General features: G+C 35.7%; 1 protein-coding gene across 3 annotated transcripts in view; it reads left to right on the forward strand.

The window, feature by feature from the left end:
• The window catches only part of EPHA3 (EPH receptor A3), a 359464-nt gene that overhangs the window by 270343 nt on the left and 66933 nt on the right, over positions 1–22188 (forward strand). For 2 of the 3 annotated variants that reach the window (XM_025377671.1, XM_025377673.1), the window contains exons 6-9: positions 8737–8861; positions 12296–12458; positions 19950–20052; positions 20747–20814. In XM_025377671.1, coding sequence (XP_025233456.1) covers positions 8737–8861; positions 12296–12458; positions 19950–20052; positions 20747–20814 — 459 coding nt within the window. The remainder of the gene's footprint in view (positions 1–8736; positions 8862–12295; positions 12459–19949; positions 20053–20746; positions 20815–22188) is intronic. The other variant, XM_025377672.1, reaches the window with a different exon arrangement.

Here is a 22188-nt window from a genome sequence, read left to right on the forward strand (position 1 = left end):
ACAGGCTCATAGGCAGAAGGGACTTCACTTGTCTCAGATGAGACTTTGGATTTGGACTTTTGGGTTAATGCTTGAATGAGTGAAGACTTTGGGGACCATTGGAAGGGCATGATTATGTTTTAAAATGTGAAGACATAAGATTTGGAAGGGGTGAGGGGTGGAATGACATGGTTTGGCTCTGTGTTCTCACCCAAATCCCATCTTGAATTATAATTCCCATAATCCCCATGTGTCCTAGGAGGGACCCACCAGTGGGAGGGAATTGAATCATGGGGGCAGTTACCCTCATGCCACTCTCATTATAGTGAGTGTGTTCTCATGACATCTGATAGTTTTATAAGGGTTTCTTGGCCACTTCACTCTGCACTTCTCCTTGCTGCTGCCATGTGAAGAAGGAAGTGTTTGCATCCCCTTCTACCATGATTGTAAGTTTCTTGAGGCCTACCCAGCCCTGAGTAACTGTGTCAATTAAACCTCTTTCATTTATAAATTACCCAGTCTTGGGCGGTTCTTTATAGCAGTGTGAGAATGAACTAATACAACCTCTTTCACAGTGAAGCATTATATTTAGAAATCTATGATTATCCACTAGATTTTCAGAACCATATCATATATCTCATATATATGAGATTGCTCTAATTCTGTTAGGATACTGTAGGATATTAAAAGAAGACCTTTATATTTTTATAAAAAGGAATATGTTGATTAATTGATAAAATGAAAAATAAGATTTCATTTTTGTGAATTTATGCAATAAATGACTATGAAATGTACAGTTTGTCATTACTTTTTAAAAATTTTTTATTTCTCCATGCTGAAAAAAGAGTAAGATTATAAATTGTAACAAAATTCTCCAGTCTTTAAAACTACTTTAGATCTTTAAAATTCAATGATTAAAATTTTGGAGTTTTAGTCTTTAGAAAAGACTAAATCTTGTGTATACTGTTATCAAAAAATCGGGGAAGGAAATTCTGGTCAAAATTTATTTTCAGTGTATTGTGTCTTAGAATATTTTTCTCCCAGCACAATTAATTCTATTGAGAAAATTACTTTTCTTTTTACTCTAGAATTTGAATAACGTAAGTTTATAGAGTGTAGTCTCTCTTCTAAGCACATTTTAATTGCCATTTTTGTTTTAATTTTGTTATTTTAATATCAGGGGCTAAATAGAATTTATTTTTCAGAGGAACCTGCCACAAAATATGCTGTGTACTTTATTTCAAGGCTAACCAAATTCCATGGCTAGATTTATGCAAAGTCGACACTATGCTAGGCACCTAAGATTCTGAGGGACATACAGTCTAGTGGGAAGGCATACTGTAAGCAAATGATGTAATTACAACACAATGCAGTGGGCTAAATAATAGGAGAAGGAGCAACTATACTATAGGAGGCCAGAGGAAGGAGCTGATTAACTATTGCCTAAGGGACTCAGGAGAAACTTTATGAGGGAATTACATTAGCAAAGGATTTTGGAGAATAATGAGGAGTAGAAGCAGTTTTCCAGGTGGAAATAAAAGATACCTAGTGTTGCAGACAGGGAGTACAGCATACACAAATAATTGAAAAAAAGAATCATCTTTAGAATTTTTGCTTTGTATGGAAAGCAATAAATGACAAAGCTGGTATGTGTGTTGCAGTCTTGTGAGGAGCACTAAATAACAATGAAATGAATTTCAAATTTTGTATCCTACTGTAGTCCAAAGTTTCCCAGCTCTTTGTGATCCTAAGAGTTTTCTGCTATTGTCTTCTTAAAAATACAGATCTCCAGACCATTCTGTTGGAGCTTATTATTTGTTTAACACTTTAGAAAACCTAGATTTGAAATTATGTGATTTTGAAAGAGAGGGGAATCAATGTTTCATTTGCTTTATACAATAATTCATCAAAATGTATAGAAAGTTGAAATTCTGAAAATATTAAGCTGAAAGGCATAGAATCCAATGCAGGTGGTAAATGGCAAGGGTTTGAACTAAGCCACAGCTGGAAAAGTAGAAAATTGATCAGCTTTTGGAAGGTGGACCTGATTGGCAAGCTGAATTATTGGTGAGAAAGAAAATATAAACTATAACTCTGAGATTTTGAAATGGATACACTGCAAATTGATGAGGCTTTGTAGCTAAAATAGAAAATCAGAACACCAGGTTTGGAAAATCAGTGTAGGAATAGTGAGTTGGAGAACATTAATCTATGAACGATTATGCTAAATCAAACCCAAGAGGGTGTCTGGATTTAACAGAAGTGTTCACTTCTGAAAAAGCTGAGAAGGAAGTGTTCCTCAGTAGGCATTGTAATGAATGGTAAAGAAAAATAAGAGACTAATGCTTTTAATGTCGTGTCTGATTCAAAAGAAAAATCTTTCAACCATTTACTGTATATATTTTCCCATGGAGATAATTTTTAAAAGCTTTGGCTCACTTAGAAAAGAAATCCTGAGCCCTTTTTGTTATTACTTTAACTTGTCCAGTCTCTAAACCACAGAGATACCTCAGAGGTTCATTAGAAATTCCCAAATCTAGAAAGAGGAAGGTCCCAATAAAAACAAATGAACCAAACCAGATCCTTTAGGGGTTGAATTTTGAAGTTTTCACTTCCTGATTTTAAGGAAAGGTCATATTTTAGTGGCAGAATAATGTAGATTTTAAAACACCATGGTTAAAACAAAGAATCCCTTCCATGTCTGTCACTAGATCTGGCACACACATGTATCAAATGTAATTCTAACACAATTTGTGAATGATGCAAGTCTCATCCCTAACCGGATCCCTTCACAGGGAGACATTTTCTGGGTAACATTTTTGCTTTTCCGTTGTAATTTGTTTTTCTATTATTTTATTGAATGTAGTCAATGACTCAGGTTACAATGTGCAAAAATCTTCCTTCTGTACTTCAACTAGATGAAGAAACAATCTTTTAGAAAAAGTTCTTCTCTACTTCTCAGCTGAGGTTCAATTATTAACTTCTTTTTTTTTTTTAAACTAAGTCTCATTCTGTTGCCCAGGCTGAAGTGTGGTGGTGCCATCTTGGCTCACTGTAACCTCCGCCTCCAGGGTTCAAGTGATTCTCCTGCCTCAGCCTCCCAAGTAGCTGGGATTAAAGGCAGACACCACCACACCTGGCTAATTTTTGAATTTTATTAGAAATGGGGTTTTGCCCTGATGGTCAAGCTGGTCTTGACCTCCTGACCTCATGATTTGCCCACCTCAGCCTCCCAAAGGGCTGGGATTACAGGCGTGAGCCACTGTGCCTGGCCAATTATTAACTATTAAAAGTGGTACTTTGGCCGGGCGTGATGGCTCATGCCTGTAATGCTAGCACTTTGGGAGGTCGAGGCGAGGAGATCACTTGAGGTCAGGGGTTCGAAACCAGCCTGGTCATGATGATGAAACCCCGTCTCTACTAAAAATACAAAAAATTAGCGGGGCATGGTGGCATGCTCCTGTAATCCCAGCTGCTCAGGAGGCTGAGGCAGGAGAATCACTTGAATCCCGGAGGTAGAGGTTGCAGTGAGCTAAGATTGTGCCACTGCACTCCAGCCTGGGAGACAGAGCAAGACTCTTGTTTCCAAAAAACAAACAGGGTACTTTGCATGTCTCCGTCATACATCTCAACTAGTCATTGCATGTTGCTATTTCAAGAGGCTGTCATTGCGGTGGCCTGGACTTAGGGAAGAAAACACTGTGAACAAGTCAACACTTGGTTTCCAGAAAGTTATGTCTTCTTAGAGGAGAAATTGAAAAATACTTTTTTTTTTTTTTTTGAGACAGAGTTTTGCTCTTGTTTTCCAGGCTGGAGTGCAATGGCATGCAATCTCTGCTCACTTGCAACCTCCTTCTCCCGGGTTCAAGTGATTCTCCTGCCTCAGCCTCCCTAGTAGTTGGGATTGGAGGTGCCCGGCACTATGCTCAGCTAATTTTTTTTTTTGTATTTTTAGTAGAGTCGGGGTTTCATCATGTTGGCCAGGCTGGTCTCGAACTCCTGATCACAAGTGATCCACCTGCCTCGGCCTCCCAAAGTGCTGGGATTACAGGTGCGAGTCACTGAGCCTGGCCTGAAAAGCACTTCTATACCAGCTTTTATAAAACACATACTACTAGGTAACATAGGGTAAAAATATCTGTCTAGTCCTGTCATGACCAAAGAAGCATTTGAAAGAAGAATGGATTGAAAGCATCACGCATTTCCACTGTCACACAGTTAAGAGTTTCCTTAGTACTGGCGGTGTTTGGAAGTTTTCAACAGTGCTGTGTAAGTCTGGAGGATGGTCAGCTGTGTGACTCAAAAGCCACCCCTCCTTCTTAGTCTTAACTATTTTTCTTCTTTATTTGCATTCTTTTCTTTTCTTTTCTTTTCTTTCTTTTTTTTTTGAGACAGAGTCTCGCTCTGTTGCCCAGACTGGAGTACAGTGGCGCGATCTCAGCTCACTGCAAACTCCGCCTCCCGGGTTCACGCCAGCCTCCGAATAGGTGGGACTGCAGGCGCCCGACACCACACCCAGCTAATTTTTTTTTTTTTTTTTTTTAGTAGAGACGGGGTTTCACCATGTTAGCCAGGACAGTCTCGATCTCCTGACCTTGTGATCCGCCCGCCTTGGCCTCCCAAAGTGCTGGGATTACAGGCGTGAGCCACCGCGCCCAGTCTACTTGTATTCTTTTAAGAAATATTTCATTTAAAATATAATCAATGCCACTTTACAAAGTATATATGTCTCCTTTCTTTATGATTTTACACAGGGAACATCTGTCAGCTGTACCCAGAATAGCAAAAGTTGAAGATCAAATATTAATATTATTTCTCTCTCTTAAATACCAATACAACAAAAATGTATTTTACATACCAGACATCATTTTAAATTTTCTAAAAATTATTACCTTTATACTGTTGTAAATTTTCTTTTTACCAGTGTCTTCATTTGTTTTTCTACAAAACTATTTGTTAACTTGCAACAATGCCTGCACCAGTTTCTCGGCATCCTATTCGGTCATCAACTTCTTTCTCTTAATAAGGGAATGATTTCAATAATCTATCAATTAGGGTGTATAACAGGCAGAAAATTAAAAATCCGAACGGGTACGCTGGCTCACTCCTGTAATCCTAGCACTTAGGGAGGCTGAGGTGGGTGGATCACCTGAGTCAAGCATTCAAGACCAGCCTTGCCAACATGGTGAAACCCTGTCTCTACTAGAAATATGAAAATTAGCTGGGTGTGGTGGTACGCATCTGTAATCCCAGCTACTTGGGAGGCTGAAACAGTAGAGTCTCTTGCACCCGGGAGGTGGAGGTGCAGTGAGCCGAGATTGCGCCATTGAACTCCAGCCTGGGCAACAAGAGTGAAACTCCATCTAAAAAAAAAAATCCTAGGCTATCAGATCATTTACTGGCAATTGCGATTTTAGCATATATACCAGCATTTTTGCTACAAAATCCCTGAGCTTTCTCTTCCTTCTTAATTTTGCCTGTAGCTCCCAGCATTTTTCCAGTCTTAAGGAAGTTGAAATTTCTTTTTTCCATTTTGCTTAACCATTAACCTCCATTCTCTCAAATTGCAAATTTTAAATTTTTATTTAAAAAAGAAAATAAATCTGTTGTACAGTGTACATTGCAATATCATGATTTTTGTACAGAAAAATACTGATTTAAAGAATTTCTATGAATTTGCAAATTAGTAATTTGAACAAATCACTCTCTGATATCTGAAAATTAATGAAAAGCATAATTTGTATCACCGTTTCTCATTAATATTCTAAATTGTGTTACAGCACATAAAGAATCGATAAATTATACCTCAAAACATGAATTAAAAAGTGTTCTGGAAAACTTTTTAAAAGCATTGATACAGTGAAGTGCTCATAGAATTTGTCTCTTTCTCCATTATGTTTTATTATGCCCACACTATTTCTCAAGGGAAAGAAAAACAATTCCTATTAATTATTTATTAATATTAAAATATTGATGAGTATTACCTAAAAGTACCGGGCTTCCAGCTGGTGTACTGAGTTGAACTTTGCTGAAATGCAGCCAGCACAAGGGGCGTGTATTAAAAGAGCAGAACAAATGACTTAATAGGGGTCCAAAAGCAGCAATCAGAAAAGGTTCATTTAACATAGTGATGGCACAAGCTTCAAGCAATTGCCTCTACTTAAGTAAGTGTGGAATTACAAAAGGCTATTTATTACAGTCCAACAGAGTCCTGCAGCTTGCTCAAAGAGCTTTGAAGAAATTCAAGTTATAAAGTCCTGCTCAGTGCAGAAGCAGTAAAATTTGGACAGACCCCCAAAACAGCCCGCAAAGCTTTCATTAAAAAGTTAATACAATCCTCATCACAATTGTTCTTTCAAATGAATTATTTTCTCTCTTTTCTTTTTTTAAAGGAGAGATGCTGTACTTGGTTATTTTCAACACTTCTTTGAAAATGAATTTTAACCACGAGGAAAAAATGGAAGTTTCATGGTGGTATCAAATTAAATGTAGGACCTCATGTGTTCCAACATCAAGCTTCTTGAAATGCTCTTGAAACTAACATTAAATGTGACTCCATTAATGGACTTACTTCAGCAGAAAAATTAGTAGGATTTCCTCATTGTAGGAAATGCAAAATTTGAGTCCAAAGACATTGGGGCTGCAATTTTTTTATTAGTGATTGGATAATGAATTGATTTTTCTAAGTATTGAAGTATGTAAAAATAGAATATTTTTTTTTTAAATCCACATGTCTATTTATTTGTAATGTAGCAATACATTTGTATATATTGAATATGTTTATGAAGCTTCAACTAAAATATAAGAAAAATAACTTATCTTTTGCTTAGAATCAACTTTAGAGAACAAATCACAGGGTTGTGGGGGTGAAACCAATTTAGGGACTAAAATAGAGGATTATTGAATAGATGAATTGACAATGAAAGGTAAATGATATTAATGTATATGAAAAGATACTAATTTCTAGTGGAAGCAAAATGTTGATAAGAAAATGAATTTTCTTTTTCATCAGAAAAGCAACACCTACATTTTTTCCTTGGCAGAAGATTAAGTCAGGCAAACTGTGGTGGTTCCTGCCTATAATCCTAGCACTTTGGGAGGCCTAGTGGGGAGAATCACTTGAGCCCAGGAGTTCAAGATCAGCCTGGGCAACGTGACAAAACTTTGTCTCTACAGATAATAAAAAAATTAGCTGATTGTGGTGGCACAAGCCTGTAGTCTCAGCTACTTGGGAGGCTAAGCCAGAAGGATTGCTTGAGCCTGGGAGCGGGAGGCTGCAGTAAGCCGAGATCACGTCACTACACTCTAGCCTGGGCAACAAGGGCAAAACCCTGTCTTAAAAAAAGAAAAAAATAAAACAAAAGATTAAGTCATCATTCCTAGGCCAATCCATGCTTCAATTAGAAGGAGTTCCTATGACCTCACAAGTAATACAACCCAGTGGATGGGAAATACCGCAGTAGATTCTATTTTTTCGTGTACAGTTTTCTTGGAAGTGGCATAAGGCAGCCGTAATGAAAGTTTCTATTATAGGTGAAGAATAAAAATGAAAAGTGTTTATAGATAGGAAAGTTTGAATGAGAGGTCGGATGCAAAAGTCATCATGTGATAATCATAGAAATGTCAACAAATTCGAAACTTCTGCTAACTTGTGGGAAATACAAATATATGAGGTTCTTACAGCCCTTGATTTGAGAAAAATCTATATAAAAATAAGTTATTTAACAATGAAAACAATTCAACAGTTAATGTATCTAAAGATTCCTGAGTTTTCGTTTGTTGTGTGTTTGTAGTTTATTTTGCTGCATTCCATTAAGACATTTCGATTGGTGAGTGAACCAATATTGAGATTTGAAAGCAGAAGTACTTTGATGATAGGATGCATTTTTCCTTTTAATGGAAGGGTTTGAAGAAGGAAATCACTTAAAATATATTTAATCTTCAGTTAGAAATGAATTTGACCCTATGATATCTGATCCAAACAGATGGGGTTTTTATTGATATTCCATACTTTCGATAATGCTTAGCAAAACATAGCAAATGTAGAATCACCATCAAATAAGACATTTCAAAACATGTCTAGGTAATTGTAAAACACATATAGCAGTCATTTCCTTGGTACCTCTCATTAAATATTTTTTTAAGAAATAAAAATGTAAAACAGAAGATTGTTGTTTCCTTTTCTTTGTAGTCAAGAGATGTTTGTCAGAAGTCAAGACCTACTGTAATATGTCCTAAATCATATCTATTTTACAATACACTAAATATTATTATTACCTATGGATACCATGGGACTCCTTGTGCATAATGGATTCCAGTCCTCTTGCAGAGCTGCATATGAAAATGTTATCAATGAGCTGAAGAATCTGGCATTAATAACTTTGCAACATTATAACAAATAGGTAGTCCTGATGTTTTGTTCTTTTTTTAATATATCAAATATATTTCATTGCTTACATTATAGTAGCAGATTGAAAACATCTGCTCACTTGCCACTAGTCCACCAGCAGCAGAGAATCTCAGCTCATTTTCCCTAGGCCTGCATGTACCAGGGCTATAATCCAGCTGTTGAGCCTGGATATGGGGCCAGATTAATACTCAAGAGCCTTGGAAATGGAAATAGTGCTTTCTTGCCAAAAATTGAAATGATGATAGATTCCATTTGCATGTTCCCTTCTCTCTCTGTTCTTATTTGCCAGCCTTTCCAACCCATTAATTTGCTTCCTTCCACCTTCCCCTCCCATCTTCTCTTTACAGCTCCATCACCTGTCCTGACGATTAAGAAAGATCGGACCTCCAGAAATAGCATCTCTTTGTCCTGGCAAGAACCTGAACATCCTAATGGGATCATATTGGACTACGAGGTCAAATACTATGAAAAGGTGGGGAAACAATATTTCAAGGTTGGGCTGTGTAGGAAAGAAGCTGTTTCCTCATGAGCTGTGCTCTTGGAAAGAAACCAGTGACATTGCTGGTAAATGGTAGAGCGCTATTGAGAACTGTGGCCATGTGACCCCTTTGATTTATTGGTAGAGGAAGGTTTAGAAAGAATCTTGTTGAATACCCCGTATTCTAGAGCAATAAGCAACATCAAAGATGCCACTGCCAACTTAATCCAGTTAGTTATGGCAATAGCATGACATTTGTATCCTTTTACACCAAGACCCCTCCTCTACCAACTATTTTATTGTGATTTCTTAGTCTATTTGTGAACTGTTTTTTTAGTTCATTACCTCAAGCATCATATCCTGACCTTCAAATTGACATGCATTTCATTCAATACAAATAGAAACATTGTGCTAGTGACAAAAATATTGTATTGTTTAACTGATGATGAAAAGCTTTCTTGACCCTGTAGAAGGAAATTTAAAAGGTTGGGGATGGATGGATAAATTTGCCTGACATAAAATTGTGGCTTGGTAATGCAATTATTTAAAAAAAATAGGCACATGGTTATTTTTACCCCAAATTTAAAAATTATTAAAAAAGAGGTGCGCAGTTATTTTGCCCTGAGTGGAGTGGTGAGTATTCCATCATTCTAAATGACTCATTTTTTTTTCTGTTTGTAAATCATAGTAAAGTTTAAAGGCAAGACGTGTTTAAACCTTAGCATCGCAGCTAGTTAGTTTCACAGCTACAAAGTGACGACTACATATTAGTGTATCTACTTCAGTTTATAAAGTGTGTTAAAGTGAATTAAATGCAAATTGTGCATTTATACAGCAGTTTATGTTTACAGAACAATTTCTGTGGATATTACTTAAGTTTGAGCTGTATAATAACCTTATGGAAGTAGAAAAGTAAGTTGTTTAACAATTAAGAATACTGAGAGTGACGTTATGTGGATTTCCGACGGCCTCACTGCGAATAAATATTAGATCTCTGTTTTGGATCGTGGCAGCCATGAGTCCTCCTTTAGTATGTTTTCCCCTATATCAGGTACCTTTTTCTACATGAGAATACATCCTGATGAGAATTATTGGCATAATCAACTGTGCAAAAATGCATAATGTAAAAACATTGTTTTGCGTTATGTAGTTATTTCCTTGCTTGAAGTTAATGTATTTCTCTAGTATAATGTCGTTTTTTTCATAGTCTGTCTGTAAGAGAGACTAGAGTATGTCTTTTTCATTAAAAGAAATTGATGCCAAATAAACTTTATTGTTCCAAAATTATAGTAGAAATAAGTTTTCTCTTAACTTTGAGTCCTCTACTGTAGTAAAATCAAACGCTCATATGACTGTGATCTATTTTCAGAAGTATGACAAGATAGAATGGGGAAATATAATAATTCATGTTCATAAATGATGCCACAAAATTTTTAAAAATCAGTTATATGCCGCAGTTCAAACTACATTTCAGAAATGGGAGAAGAATGTTAGGTAACATTTAGATCTATGAGATTAAAATCAAATTTTAATTGTATACATCTGTACCTTTCACAAACATGAAAAGTGTTCTGCGTTATTTCAGACTCCTTCAACAAACACAACAAGCAGCACTACATTTTTTGTTTTTTTTGTTTGTTTGTTTGTTTGTTTTTGAGGCGGAGTTTCACTCTTATTGCCCTGGTTGAAATGTGATGGCAAAATCTCAACTCACCACAACCTCTGCCTCCCAGGTTCAAGCGATTCTCTTGCCTCAGCCTCCCAAGTAGCTGGGATTACAGGCATGTGCCAACATGCCCCACTAATTTTGTATTTTTAGTAGAGATGAGGTTTCTCCATGTTGGTCAAGCTAGTCTCAAACTCCTGACCTCAGGTGATCTGCCCACCTTGGCTTCCCAAAGTGCTGGGATTACAGGCGTGAGCCACCACCCCTGGAAATTACTTTGAAACAATATTAACCAATGCAGGAAAAAATGGTTGAATCTATTGATTATTCCCTAAGTATTTTTGATACATACATACCTGTAATATTATTTAAAATATATTCCTATAAATACATATTTGCATCATATATACCTAAATTTAAAAATTAATTCCAAATATTTATAGTATGCTTGGTAATACTGAGAAAGTGTCTCTAGTATTTAAACTCCACAAGGTCTAGCTTTCTTGATTGGTTATTCCGCTGATGGTGATGAACACTATATGTAATGTATGCCGTGTTTTCTGTACTACTCAATCTCATCTTGGTTGAGGATATACAGTGTTTCGTATTACCTACTCTAAGTCCTACCCTAGGTGCAGGGACATTGTACCATTGCTTGAAATCAGGTTCCCCATAGGAGCTCTGTGCATAATAATATATGTGAAAGAAAAAACGTAATTCTGGATAAATTCAATATTTGTAAACGAGACTTGACACAAAGAGACCACTAAAATGTGGTGTGGTGTGAATCTAATGTACAATGTGAATCTCCTAGAGATCCTTTTTGAGAAATATTTCTAGCCTTTGATCTGGAGATTTTTGCCTCTACCAAACCATAGTGACTTAGATTAAATACAGCACAAATACAGTTATGCTAAAAATAATGTAGAGCTACATATAAAACCTTGACTTCTTATGTTTAATATTTTAAGGTTGATAAAAAAATATTCTACTCCAGTATCAATAGAGCATTCCTATTAGGTTTCATTCAAAGGGATATTTTCTTCTTTGTAAGTTTGTAATTGGAATTAGATTTAAGTTTTCTCTCAGCCTTGACTTTGAAGAGAACATATCTTCCCTCACATATTTACTGATTAGTTAGAATAAAGCTAAATTTTTCCTGCTTTATATGCAGGGCAGAAATAATAATATTCAAATTAGGAAATTCTGTAAATATTTTTATCTTTTAGAAATGCCTATGTTGGGCCAGGCATGGTGGTTCACGCCTGTAATCCCAGCACTTTGGGCAGCCGAGGCGGGTGGATCACCTGAGGTCAGGAGTTCAAGACCAGCCTGGCCAACATGGCGAAACCTCGTCTCTACTAAAAATACAAAGATTAGCTGGGAGTGATGGCATGCACCTGTAGTCTCAGCTACTCGGGAAGCTGAGGCAGGAGAATCTCTTGAACTCGGGAGGCAGAAGTTTCAGTGAGCTGAGATCACGCCACTACACTCCAGCCTGGCTACAGAGCAAGACTTTCTCTCTCTCTCTCTCTCTCTCTCTCACACACACACACACACACACACACACACACACACACACCCCAAGCCTATGTTGCCTTTGGAGAATAAAATAATTGCAATAATCGATATGACTTTTTAAATCCATCCCATGATCTGTGTTAAAATATAAAAGAATCAGGTTTGAGTGGTTCACTGTTTATCGTTTTATAGCATTATGAAGATTTGATTTTAACATGATTTTTTTTTTCTGACCTCAAAGCAGGAACAAGAGACAAGTTATACCATTCTGAGGGCAAGAGGCACAAATGTTACCATCAGTAGCCTCAAGCCTGACACTACATATGTATTCCAAATCCGAGCCCGAACAGCTGCTGGATATGGGACGAACAGCCGCAAGTTTGAGTTCGAAACTAGTCCAGACTGTATGTATTATTTCAATGTAGTCTAGAGGAGGGGGCAGGGGGGTCTTGCAAAAGATGTCTGATCATTTAGTCTCACTGTCTCTAAGTTTTAACCAAATGTGATACATTTAAGGTATATTGCTTGGGACATTGCAATTTGCAGAGCCCTGTGTCTGTATACAGTATTTGTGTTTGTGTGGGTGTACATTTTGCGTTTCCTTTTTTCCTGCATATTCTAATGCCTGAAATGCTTCTGTTTTGTTGTTAGGCATAAATTGCTTTTGAGGAACATTATTTAATATATTAATGCACTTCCAGTTCCTGTCATTTCAGATATTCCAGGTTCATTGCATGATTCAATGAGCTACAAAAAAGAAACTTGCTGATCCATGAGAATCTTAATTTTATTTTAATCCTTAACACATTCAACAGCATATCACAGAGAGAATAAGGATTTTCTAAAATGTGTTTTATCACTTCTTTCACATTCACAAGTAATTTGAATAGCCTGTTCCTTTAACCCCAAATTTGGCTAAAATTGGCCTAAAACTGGCAAACATTTTCCCAGTAACTTTTCTTTTTTTCAAATGAATTTTCTTCATACTTAAAAAAGTCCTTTGCTAAAATACAATTTTCAAAAAGGTAAAATTATGTCTATGGCACTAATATAAAATGAGTGCAAGTTAATGATTTTACTTAACTCATTAATTAATGAGCAGATTAGCAAGAGATTAAAACCTGTTCTAAGAAAAACTTGAACAGATACATAATTATGTGTATGTGTTTGTGTGTATTTGTGTGTGTGTGTTTGTGTGTGTGTGTGTGTGTGTGTTTAGGCAATCATAATATGTTAAAATGTGCTAATATATCCCAAACTGGTTAATATCCAATGAGGGTAATAAATGTAATGATCGAGGTCATCTTTCTTACAGGGCACAAACCAGTTGTCTTTCTAGCAAATAAGTGTTATTTCAATTGTTAAAGGAAAAAGGATATATATCACTATCAGTTTTCTACAACTTAAATTCACTCTTGTAAAATAGCCTAGAAAGATGAGCAAAGATGCACACCCTTTAGAAATAGATTACCCAGGAACGGTCTGACAATGCTCAACACTCTGCTGAAAGAAATGTAATAATCTTCTGACCATTCCCATTTCCCATTCTTCCCTGACATCTGTATTTCCCATTTTCTAGATAGTTTGTTCCTGACAAAAAATCTCATTGTTATTGGTATATTTTTGTGTTCAAATTTGATATCGGATAAAAACTTTCAGGACTGGCCTAAAAATATAAAAATCATTCTAGTTATATAGTATTTACTCCATCAGGTTTACTCATGTTAGAGTACATATTTTATGGCGCACTTTCTGTCAGACAATTAGAAATGCTGCTTACAATAAGGAGCTGTAAATTCCACCAGGTATTGAGATGCTAATGTTTTTAGAAATCATCCGCTTACAGCTGAACCATGACAATTCTACTCAAAGGAGACCTGCCATCCTCAAATACATAAATCTATTCCTAAAGACCTCTTTTAATCCTCACAATAAAATGTGTGTGGAGAAATCACCCTCAGAGGATATTAGAAACAAAACATGAAATATGATGAAAATGCAAGTGCCAACAAGGTTTAAAACAAATTAAAAACTTAGATGGCTCAATAATAAAATGTAAGTGTAACTTAACATTAGTAACATTGTACTTCTAAGACTTTTTGAAAATGTTAAGTGGTACAAAGAAAGTTTCTCCTTTTGAAATGATTACAGATTAACTTTTCTCAAAATCTTTTTTTTTTTTTTCTTTTTGAGACAAAGTCCTGCTCTGTTGCCCAGGCTGGAGTGCAATGGCATGATCTCAGCTCACTGCAACCTCTGCCTCCTGGATTCAAGCAATTCTCCTGTCTCAGCGTCCCGAGTGGCTGGGACTACAGGCTCACGTTCCCACATCCAGCTAATTTTTTTTGTATTTTTAGTAGAGATGGGGTTTCACCATATTAGTCAGGCTGGTCTCGAACTCCTGACCTCAGCGTTATCCACCCACCTCGGCCTTCCAAAGTGCTGGGACTTAAATGAATCTTTGAAATAACAGCAATAACAAAATCTATATTTGATTTATCAAGAGAGATCGGAAATCATAGAAGTAGTAAAAGCAAATATTTATTGTGTCCTGTGGTAGAAATCAGCATATTATGAGGTGAACGCTCAGATCACTATTAGATAAACATTTTTTATGCATATTTGGGAACATCCCTCTAATCTTACATGCTCTTAATTAACACTTAACCCTCTCTGATAAGTAAATTTGCAAAAACAATATATTTTAAAATTCTAATATAATTCCAGATTTACCACAGATATTGCTGTGGTAGCATTTATGAAATATGATGGAATATTTCCTGAGGTTTAGGAAATATCTCATTTGAAAACTGCAGGGCCATAGGATTTTTGCCAAGTAAGTTTTGTATTAGCAATTCTTCCATTGATTGAAAGAGAGAAGAGGAAAAAAGAGTGGAAAAAATGAGTTTTTTTCCCCCTCCTCATTTATTTAAAAACTGTGAGTTACACATTTTAATTTTTTTTTACAAAAGTAAATTTACTTTTGCTATTTCACCATAATGTTTTAAATAAATTTGAGAAATTTTATTGAAATAAATAAATTTAAATAAAAATGTAATTTTTAAATAAATTTGAAATAAAAATAAGAAAAAAATGCCTTTTGTCTTAGGAGGTAAAAGAAAATTTTTTTTTGTCTCACTCTATTGTTTTTTTAAAATCAAAATGACATATTCCTAAATACTCTAAGTGTTTAATAAGAATATTATTTGTTATATGTTGATTTTTTTAAAAAAATAGACATAAGATTTATGTTTGTATTTAACAGTTTGCTTTTTCCCTCTAGTTTTAATTTTTTATTTTATTTATGTATTTATTTATTCTTTTTGAGACTGAGTCTTGCTCTGTCGCCCAGGCGAGAGTGCAGTGGTGAGATCTTAGCTTACTACAAAATCTGCCTCCCGGGTTCAAGAGATTCTGTAGCTGGGATTCAGGTGTGTGCCACAACACCAGCTAATTTTGATATTTTTAGTAGAAACGGGGTTTCACCATGTTGGCCAGGCTGATCTTGAACTCCTGACCTCAAGTAATCCAACTGCCTCAGCCTCCAAAAGTGCTGGGATTACAGGCGTGAGGCACAGCGCCTGGCCAGTTTTAATTTTTTAATTACATAATGTCTCATTCATGACATGTATGCATATATTTTGGTAGAACACAACGTATTTTGAGCTGGAATTTAGATAACATTTTCTGAACTTTGTAAGGAAGAGATGGAGACAGAGTAGAGCACATATATTTTTCTAAGTGCTTTAAAATATCTTATTTTTATATGTCAGTACTTTATATTTACTATCATCTTCATTTTACAGATGAGGAAACTGAGGCAAAGAGAGGTTAAGGAAGTTTTCCAAAGTCACACAATTGGCAAGGGATATGTCGATTCCAGAATCCTTGTTTCTACATGACAGTATATAAAGCAGTATGATAAACATTTCATTTGATTCTGTTCTATAAGCTATTCAGATACTATTATATCATTTTATACATGATCTAAGATACACATTTTATGTGTTTTTTTCTGAGTTTGCATATCTAGTCAGTGGAGCAACAAACCTAGAATCTCCAGGTTTTGAAGTCTTGAATCAGTGCAATTACTGCACATGAAGAAGAAAAATACTGAACAAAGACCCATGGAAAGCTTGGAGTATAAAAGAGTAAAAGGATTTTCCTAGCATGAAGTTAGCTTCCACCAATACGAGAAGTACAGACATTAAGGCATGTTTGGAAGAGCAGATAGTCCAACTCTTTGGAAACCCTCAGTGGGGAAAAACCAAAGCTGTGGTGTGTGCTTCGTGCACAAGAAAACCAGGGACAAAGTGAGAGTTAAGAGCAAACACATTAGAGCAGATGAGCATTATTACAGTGAGCTTCACAAGTCATTTCAAGTCTGCATGTCTCGGTTTTGCTATCTGGAAATTGGGAAGCATCATGAGATTTTAATGTTGATTAAGTATGTTATTACTTGTAAAGAGCTTAAAATAGTACCTCATATAGCCTCATATAGCAGATACTCACTGTGCATGTGTGTTGTGTTTAAACAAATAGTCCATAATTTGAACATCTGAAGAACTTCAAGAATAACAATCTATGGAATAAAGTTGGGTTTTAAAATTAGAGGATTTCATTGGATATTACTATGAAGAAGACCACCCCAGGGATAATTAAATTAGCACTCCCGAATGCCTCATGTCCTCATTATTTGTTGTTTTGAAGAGTAAAAATGGTACAACTTTACTTTCTTGGGGCCTATTACTAGGGGACGTAAAGGAAGCCTGACAAAGGGAGAATGGAACCATTAAGTAGAGAAATTTCTATATAAAAATTAGGCATTCATCATCTATAATTTTGTAGGAAATAGAATACTTTTGCAAAGTTTTCACCAGGGAAATGATATAACAATTGGTAACATTTATTGGGCACTTAATATATGCTTGGCACTACTGTAAGTATTTTACTAGTACTAACTCATTTAATTCTCAAACAACCAAATTATGTCACACAGCAAATAAGTATAAATCCAGGAGTTCTGACTCAAAAGAATGAACTCTGAATCACTCTTTTGAGAGAGAAAGCCAGCACTCTGTGTAGGATGGAGCAAAACAGAAATGACTAGAAACAGAGGGAGCAGAAAACAAATTCAAATTGAATTATTAAGAAATGTAATAGCTATCAATTACATTAAATTATTAGACACCTATGTAACTCATCACTATTATTCATTCACATATTTGCTCATTTTAACAATGAAAATGATCTGATTTAGTTATGTGCTTTAGATAGCCTCTGAGAGTCATATATTTTAGAGAGAGAAAAAACTGTAGCGAAATCCTAGTTTAATTCTGTTTTCAACAGAAAAAGAAATAGAGAATTATCTTTTCTCCTATCATATTTCCCTTCCCAGTTTCCCTGAGCTTTATTTTATAAGCTGGCTAATCAAAATAAGGTTTGAATTCTCAAATTCAAACCTTGCTGCTTTCTATAAGTTACTACAGTACGCAAAGTGAAAAACATGAGTTCAAGTCACCACTCTATGTTATGGAGCATTTTTGAAATATTGGATTAAACTATTTCACAAATCATTCACAGATCTTTAGCCAATGGATAGGGATATATCAGTCAGATGCTCTGGGAAGAAGATACCAAGAGGAAACTACGAGAGCTTTATAGGAGAAGTACTTGTGAAGGATAAAAGGCAGATGGAGCTGAGCCAGGCAAGCAGAACCTCAGACTGAGATGTAGGTCTGTCATTTATAAAGGGAAGGAGGGAAAGAAGAAAGAGTTGAGGAAGGGAAGCCCCAGACAGCAATGCAGCTCTGAGGGTCTCAGCCAAGCCAGTGGGGAGCTTCAGAGCACACATCACCCATTTGAAGAGTGTTGCATTCGGCATGGATGGCCAAGCTCCATAACCCTTTGCCAGTACTGTTAAGTCACTAAGGGAAACATAACCTGTGTTTGAAGGCTGTAGTGGATCCTGAAGGTGCAGCAGCTGGAGGCTGTCTGCTGACTATACTCTTTGCAGCAGGAACATCTGAGCAAGCACTCCTGTGACTGCCATAGTGGTATAAACAATAGTTTGCTGGTAGTAAAGAATAAAGGCCTTGCAACAGTTTATATTATGAGTGTGCCATCCTGCCACACTCTGAGCACTTTTGTTTTTTTTTCAGATGCTACTCACAGGAAACTCCTAACAACCTATATGTCACATTTTTTTTCTTGCATTATTTGACTATCCCTAAAAACACATATTTTAGAGAAAATCTTCCAAACTTAGATTTGTTCAGGCTGAAGATTCCATGTTGGCTCCTGGGGAGGTGATATTATTCAGATAACTAAACTAGCTCTTCTTTTGAGTCCTGAGGTGTTCGTGTATTTAATCAGCATTTACCACAAGAACAACATATGCAAATAAGAGCATAAAAGAGGCTATTCCAGGAAATGTGTGTATTTTTAAAAATCTAGAGATTAGGATGCTTATGGAGTTTGTAGGAGATGTGGCTGGGGATTGAAACATGAAACAGATCCTAAATGACTTTTACATGCTCTGCTATAAAATTTGCATTTTATCCTGAAAGTTACGGAGAGTCAAAATTTTCCTATGCAAACATTTTATGCTTAGGAATGACATGGTCAAATTCATGGTTTAGAAGGAATATTCTAGAAGATAAAATATGTGAAAAGCATATAAATAGAGACCCAATTAAGAATTTCTAATTATAATCCAGAAGATAAATGAAGACTTAAACTAGGATATTTAAGAGTGTTTGGTGATTAATTGGAAGCAGAATGATTAGGAGGTGGAGAGGAGAAGATTATTTTATATTTGTAGTCTAGATTCTTGCCCCTCAAAATGTTGTGGTCTGAAATCAGCATAATCAGCACTGCCTGTGTGTTCATATGTGTTCATAAGAAACGTGCAGTCTCATGTCCCACTCCGGATTGACTGAATCAGAAACTGCTTTTCCAGAGATTCCTGAGTGGTTTTTGTGAACATTAAAGTTTGAGAAACATTGGTCTGGGTCAAGAGTCAGTAAACGTTTTTCTGTAATAGGCCAGATAATAAATATTTTAGGCTTTGTGCACATCATTCTCTATTGCTGCTACTCAACTTGCTCATTCTAGCATAACATTGGTCATAGACAATGTACAAATTAATGATTGATTGTGGCTATGTTCCAGTAAAACTTTATTTATAAACAGCAAAATTTGAATTTCCTAGATTTAGAATTTTCACATGTCATGAAATCTCATTTTTTTGACTTTTTACAACTGTTAAAAGAAATGTAAAACCATTGTAAGCTCACAAGCTGTACAAAAACAGGGGACAGGCAAGATTTGGCTCCTGGGCCTTTTTGCCAACCATTTATGTAGGTGAATAAATGGGCTCAGGAGCCATTTCTAAAGGTAGGAAATAGAGGGACTGTTTGTTGATGGTATGTGTTGAGGTCCGTGTATCATATCACTTTTCAAACGAATATAGATATTGGAGGTAAAACAAGCTTATTTAGAAAGCTTTTTATAATTGTATGCTGAGAACTCTTCCTCTCTTCTCTAAGATCCTCCCATAACTTCTGGTTCATTCAATGAGATTTTTGCCATTGAGGGCAGAGAAACCCAGTACAGCAGATTTTGGACAGGAGACATTTAAATAATGTTTGATTGATGTCATTGAAACAAAGTATTTAATCTTATTAATCAGGTAGAAATTTCAAGCAAAATTATGGGACATGTCTATTTTTTTAAATACTAAGTAAAGAATACTTTCAACATGGTATCAGACATTAAGCCATACTTCAGGTAAAAATAGAACACAAATTAATTAATTAATCAATCAACTGTTCCATGTAGATGTTGGTCATGACTATAAAACCTGTGCTTATTTTTTCTCTTCAACCTCACAGCTTTCTCCATCTCTGGTGAAAGCAGCCAAGTGGTCATGATCGCCATTTCAGCGGCAGTAGCAATTATTCTCCTCACTGTTGTCATCTATGTTTTGATTGGGAGGTGAGTTCACAGTCTGTTTTACTATTCACTTTCATTGTTGCTTTGTTTGCTGCCATTGGTTGCTGTTAAAATGTGAAGAGTGTGCTCAATAAAATATTTTAACAAGTAAGAATGTCTCCACTTGTAGTTTAGGTCCTCTCTTTCTTCTCCTTTTCTTTGTTTCTCCATCCTTAGTTTCGATTTTCTGCTCTACATTAAATTCCTCTCCCCACTCTTTAACACACACCCCTCCTCTTCTCTCTTCTGACCCTACTCCTAATTTTTACTTTCTTTCTCTAATTATCTCCTCACTCTTCAAATAACCCCAGATTTCCTTGACACTTTCTCACCCAGAACAGGGATAACACTGCACAGCACTAATCATTACCCATGGAGACTTTACCCTTCATTCCTTCTAACAGAAGTTGTTAAAAAATACTATAAACACGTTCTAAGGCCATTATAAAAACTGAACTGGAGTGTCTGCACAGTGGGAAGCAACTCTATGTGTCTCCTCATTAGGCAGCTTTCCAGGGTCCCCAGAGAGAGAGACTTTCTTCAGAGGATTTAGAAAATATGAAGTTATTAAACTTTCACTAAAGCATTTAATTGTTCGAGGAAAATGCTTTATTTTTATGCTTTGCACATTCTGAGCATAGATAACTATTTTATGTATATTCCTCTTATGTGTTTGCTTTCCTTGATTTACCTTCAGGTTCTGTGGCTATAACAAGTCAAAACATGGGGCAGATGAAAAAAGACTTCACTTTGGTAATGGGCATTGTAAGTTTCTAAACTTGGCTTTTTTTTCACTTCACTATTTGAGTTCTAGCAGTTATTGATTCACAATTGGTTAACTTCCTCCTGACAAAGAGACTTCAAAAGTAGTTTTATGGAAAAACTGAGTACATTAAATTTATTTTAGAAAAAGAGGGAAATTCACGGTTCTACATTAAGTAATTTTTATATGTGTACATTTCAGCATACTTACGCTAAAATAAAGGGTAATCTGTGGTTTACATTCAAATAACGCACATGATAGGTAGTAGAAACTGTAGTCTGCTCTGCATGGCTGAAATGCAAAGCGTATCTTCAGTTTCCTTATTACTAGTCCTTTGCTAAACTCTAAATAGGAGACTTTTCTCTTTCCTAACTGCCAAGTAAATATAAACAACCTCTGTTTATTTGAAGTGCCTTATTCCATTTTATCAACCAACCTAGAAAGAGCCTTTAAAATAAACTGTTTATTTTTCAGTTACATGATATCCAACTAGTAGTAAAGCCAGAACTTTCTCTCCACATTTTAATCTACCCTTTTAATTTTTTTAAAATAGCCATTTAAGAAACAAAGTGTTTACAACTAACGAAAAGCCTTTTTTTTTTTTTGTGGTGAAACGAATCATTCCAGGTGCTTTGTCTTCCAAACTATGGCTCGGCTTAGTGTGGCAATTACTAATCAGTGGCTTAAATAGCATGTTCTCATGGAAATTAGTACAAAGACTATACTCATGCTTATGTGCTCTAAAATAATCTCAATATAACTAATATAGTCTTGTAAGCATTACTTTCTTTAGCATTCACTATTGCCTTCTAAAATTATTTGCCAATTAACATGATACTTTGTATCAGTCATTGGATTATCATCTAAAAATAATAGCTTTAGTTATAACTCAAGTAAAATGCCTGACTACCTGTTGCTAACCTGCAGGAAGCATACAGTAGCTTGAAAAAAATGCCTTTCAAAATATAAATTGATATGAGATGAAAGCAATATAGGAGTTTGCAGAAGCATTGTTTTGTTCATCCAATTGCAGAGTCTATAAAATAATTCACACAAAACAGCCAAAGTACTACATTCCTATAATCAACACACATTGGTCCAGGTTAATTAGGTGACCAACTCAAAAGTCTAAAAAGAATGCCTGAACAAGTTACAGGATACTTGTCTTTCTTTTTCTCAATGGGCCCACAAAACACTTGTGTTACGATTTTTATGCATAAATTAGAGCAGTGGCATTCTTGTGGATTAAGTCACCGTTAATTTGACTTGAACAGTTGTTGTAAATATCATCTTTAGAGCAAGACCGTGTTGATTTGATTTTTTTATGGGAATTCTACATCTTACGAATTTTGAGCTTTGGTAAATTTCTGTGTGCC

Source organism: Theropithecus gelada, chromosome 2, assembly GCF_003255815.1.
Source record: "Theropithecus gelada isolate Dixy chromosome 2, Tgel_1.0, whole genome shotgun sequence".
NCBI lineage: Eukaryota > Metazoa > Chordata > Mammalia > Primates > Cercopithecidae > Theropithecus > Theropithecus gelada.